At 36.1% G+C, this 4,080-nt stretch overlaps 1 protein-coding gene across 1 annotated transcript; it reads right to left on the bottom strand.

Annotated features, from left to right (window-relative positions):
- Positions 1-206: 206 nt before the first annotated feature.
- LOC107467869 (RNA-binding protein 2) lies at positions 207-3,560 on the bottom strand. Its single transcript, XM_016087088.3, has 6 exons — positions 3,253-3,560; positions 2,049-2,179; positions 1,665-1,950; positions 1,489-1,550; positions 1,295-1,376; positions 207-629 (listed from the first exon to the last, which is right to left on the bottom strand). Exons 1-6 carry the CDS (start codon positions 3,329-3,331, stop codon positions 526-528), a joined length of 744 nt encoding a protein of 247 aa, XP_015942574.1. The 5' UTR covers positions 3,332-3,560; the 3' UTR covers positions 207-525.
- Positions 3,561-4,080: the final 520 nt, after the last annotated feature.

The following is a 4,080-nucleotide window of genomic DNA, read 5'->3' as shown; positions in this document are numbered from 1 at the left end:
TTAACATTTTATTAGTTTTGTCAATCAGAGGTAAATTTTGATGGTTACTGAATTTATTTAAATCTTCTATGGTCAAAAATAGTTATTTACTCAAACAAAAACAAGAACCGAACACTCCCAAAGAATTCATACCAAGGATATAGACACATTATTTGCCAATCAGAAACAAACTTTTTTATTTGGACATCTCAAAGCAAATGCTACGATTAACAAGAAATCCTGTTTCAGATTAAACTTAACAATATTTATACAACACCGGTATTTGGCTACGACCACCCCAAAATCTGTTTGTTAGATTTGCTCAAATGTAATTGGGAGTTTCATTACTCGGCCTTTCTAATAATAGTATAATACTATGCGCATGTCAAGGACTCTAGTCGCGATTGTAGCCACAAGGGTGACACTAAACCAAACTCGCACGCATCAAGCATTTAACGAACACTCTCGCACCCGCGCGAAGATGATGTACAAAGGACATGGACAATATGATGAGCATAAAAAACTAAATGCCTTAGGTGAACCAGCTCACCTCTTGCCGCGAGGTCCAACTCCAGATCTAGGGCCGGGGAACCGTGAAAACTGGAGCCGCAAGTGACTGGACTCAGGATTAAGCTCATCCACTTTATAACCTGTGCCATCCAACCACAGGGTCAGCATAATTTTGGTGAAGAAAGCATTGCCCAATTATATCCAAATCTACGAGCTTTGAATGACTAAAGTACTAACGAATATGGCAAGTACCAGTACCTGCTACTGACCACGCACATGACCTACTACACTAAAATGAATAGAATTTTGGGGTTTGGACTAATTAAAAAAAGTTTCACGATATTTGATGATTGGGAATTCGCGGTGCCAAGTTAAAGCCATAGCATTAGAGAACAGGATTACATTTCAATCACGATGGTGTATTCATTAGTGAGCAGGATGGTAGCTTGGTCTGCTCATTCTAAGAAATCATGGAAGTTGGAACTTATTTATTGTACAGTATAGTTTGAATGAACCTTAAAATATGAAGTAATGATATCCACTGTAACAATAATTTACAACTTTTAAGATGATATCCTTATAGTTCAATAGATCATCGAGAAATTTCCTTAGTCAAATAAGCATATCATATTTCTGCAGTTGTTTATCGAATTTCAGTATAACTAAATTAATTTTTTGATTCAAAATTATAGGGTATTTAAAACTTATTACTACTTAATATTAACATAGAAGGCCGAATAATCGAATACTATATAATTAGAACATGAAAATTAATCTCCTATAACAGCAGGAAACAAAATGATACCTTGCAGGGCACTCAAAGCAGTAGCTGCACAAGCTGGGTTTGCAAAATCCACAAAACAAAGGATTAAAGGATCTCCACCACGCTGCAATGACCAGGAGTTTCATCATGAAGAACATAATTGAACTTTCAAAATGCTACCAGAATAGTGACAAACCAAGCCAGGAAAAGCAAGACAAGTTACAGAGTACACTTACACGTTTGGATTCTTTGCTCACAAGTCTCACTTCTCTATATCCAACAAAAGGGCGGAAAATATCTAAAGATGACATTAAGGAATTTGAATAACTTGCAAGAGAGAGAGAGAGATGAAGGTATGAGAAAATAAAATATAAACATATCTGGTAAATCAGAATCAACAACAAAAGGATACGAGCCACTTCCCTTCTCGTGCTGTCAGACGGAAGACCTTCAACATATAAAGTACTTGAAGCATCTGGTGGTAGCGGCACTGTCTCAGGTCCTGGCCTGGAAACTGCATCTAACTGACCACCATAACTGACATTCCGTCCATTTCGTCCAATATCAGGGGGACCACCCCCAGGACGCCCCATGACAGCAGAATCAGCTAGCGAAGGACCTGGCAACCCACCAACACTCCTTCCTAATCCAACATTGCCAATTGTACTAGCTTCTCCACCAGAATTAAAAGATGTAAGCTGCTTCAAAGTAAAACATGACATATTTTCAACAACTAGCAGCAGAGGTGCATGCAGGCACAAAAGCATCATGTAAATAAAAGGGGTTCAGATGTTACCCCTCCACTCTGAAGGTAGCGGTCATAAGCAGACCCAAGCGTTTTTGTGTCCTTTATCATTCGGCGGTCATCATCTCGAGTGATATAATTATGCATCTCATTACCCGAAGTCAGACCAGAAGCTGACATTTCTGCATCAAAACAAAATCTATTCTTACAATTTATTCACTAGCAAAAAGAACTAAAGCTGAAGCACACACTCTGTCTCTAACAAAAACCACTTCCATCTATTTACAATATCATACACCATAGCTTTTTCTACTATGATAATCACCGACAACACTGAAATACCACGTCTAACTAAAAATTATGCTGGATGCTACATGACTCACAAACTAAATGGCACATGCGCCCCACAATTACAATGCAAAATACTCTTAAAAAATAAGACGTCCATGCTACAAGATGCACCTTCCACCTTCCGGAATTTCAAAATTACTACTGGAACAACCAACTATACAACAGGCAGCAACTCTATATTCTTAGTCTGTCCAACTTGTTCATTTTAGAATAGCTCATCTGTTTTCAGAATTGACACTCAAAACTCCACAGGATCCTTTGTGTTCTTACATCAAATCCTAATATTGAAAGCCCAAAAACTAATATTTTACCAATTCACCATGCACAAAAGCGAGAAATGATTAGTATGATTATATTCACCTATTAAACTTTCTAAAACAATAGTAACTCAAATTCGAAGGAAAACATACTAGGCAGGATATAGATATGCAGGCGCTATAATCTATTGATACATCACTTACCAACAAAGTCGCCCACCAATTTGATTACCATTAAGGCATTACCAAAAATCCAAGAATTATTGCTTAAAAGGAGATATCATCATGAAACCCCTTCTCAATTTGCAAATAAAAACTATCCTCCGTGTAAAGCTCACAGAAACACTTACTCTTTTCACAATTCACAACACATCCCCCGTGCCCTAAGTTACACAATTCAGATAACCACAACCTCAACAAAATTTCAGCTCCTTAGAACACAAAATCGCTATCACAGATCAATCTAATTGTACTACTTAGTAATCCAAGAACAATAAAAGAAATTTCCAAATAAAAAATTTCAACTTTTGCCATCTGAACAATTGAAAACGAATTTTTCAGCGACGATGCGTGACATTTAACGGGAAAAGTAAACATCATTGAAGAAAATTGGGGATTTGGGCGGGGGAGGAGGGATAAGAACGAACCGAAATCAGTACGAGGTCGTTTGAACATAGCGGAAGAAGGAGGAAGCGCCTGCTGCCGATTCCAGAAGCCATCCGCCATGGCGAGAGATCGAGACAAATAGCAAAAGTGGATGGATTTCAGGGGTTGGATGGAGCGAAGACAAAGAACGAGGTGTCAATCACAAACCCTAATTCGCAATGAAATCAAATTTTCAAACCCTAATTATCGACCGGTCCTGATCCCATTTGGTAGTCTCTGAAAGATGGAAAAAATAATAATAGAAAAAAAGAAAACAATTAAACAAGGCCACCGTTGGGAAATTGAGAGAAAAACTGTTAATTCCATACTCTCTTGTAAATTTAAACAAACTAGTGCATAGATTTTGTATTTATATTTTTAAATATTTAAAAAAATACACAAAGTAATTACTATCTTAAAAAAAATTTAAAATCGTTATCAAAATGAAAGTTTAATTTGAGACTAGTGAGTAATTATCATTTTATACTTTTCCGAAGTAAAATAAATATTTATTATCAATTATTTCTTATATATAAGTCATTTTTTTATATAAGCCTATACAAGTTATTTTATCCTAATTCACCTTACACGCCTCTTAATCTAATTAACTTTTTAATTAACGCGCAGATATATAACTGTCTTTTTCGAAAGAATTTCGTTTTCATTTTCGAATTTTCTCAACATTTTCGATCTACGTTCTCTGCGTTTTCTCTTCGTTCGTTCTGTACATTTTTTAAATCAAGCTCTAAAATCAGTTTTGAACAATTATCTCGTTGTTAAAGATAATGAGTAATTCAAGTTCAGATTGTCAATTGAAGTAGAACGAAATT

This window comes from Arachis duranensis, chromosome 9, assembly GCF_000817695.3.
Source record: "Arachis duranensis cultivar V14167 chromosome 9, aradu.V14167.gnm2.J7QH, whole genome shotgun sequence".
NCBI lineage: Eukaryota > Viridiplantae > Streptophyta > Magnoliopsida > Fabales > Fabaceae > Arachis > Arachis duranensis.
This window is presented reverse-complemented; position numbering and strand designations above follow the sequence as displayed.

Bases quoted from the DNA above. Each gene is read 5' to 3' on its own strand.
- LOC107467869 (XM_016087088.3), bottom strand. From the start codon at position 3,331: ATGGCGGATGGCTTCTGGAATCGGCAGCAGGCGCTTCCTCCTTCTTCC. The intron at 2,180-3,252 runs GTTCGTTCTTAT...GTTTTGATGCAG, and splicing joins ACGACCTCGTACTGATTTCG to AAATGTCAGCTTCTGGTCTG. The intron at 1,551-1,664 runs GTATCCTTTTGT...TGTCATCTTTAG, and splicing joins CACGAGAAGGGAAGTGGCTC to ATATTTTCCGCCCTTTTGTT.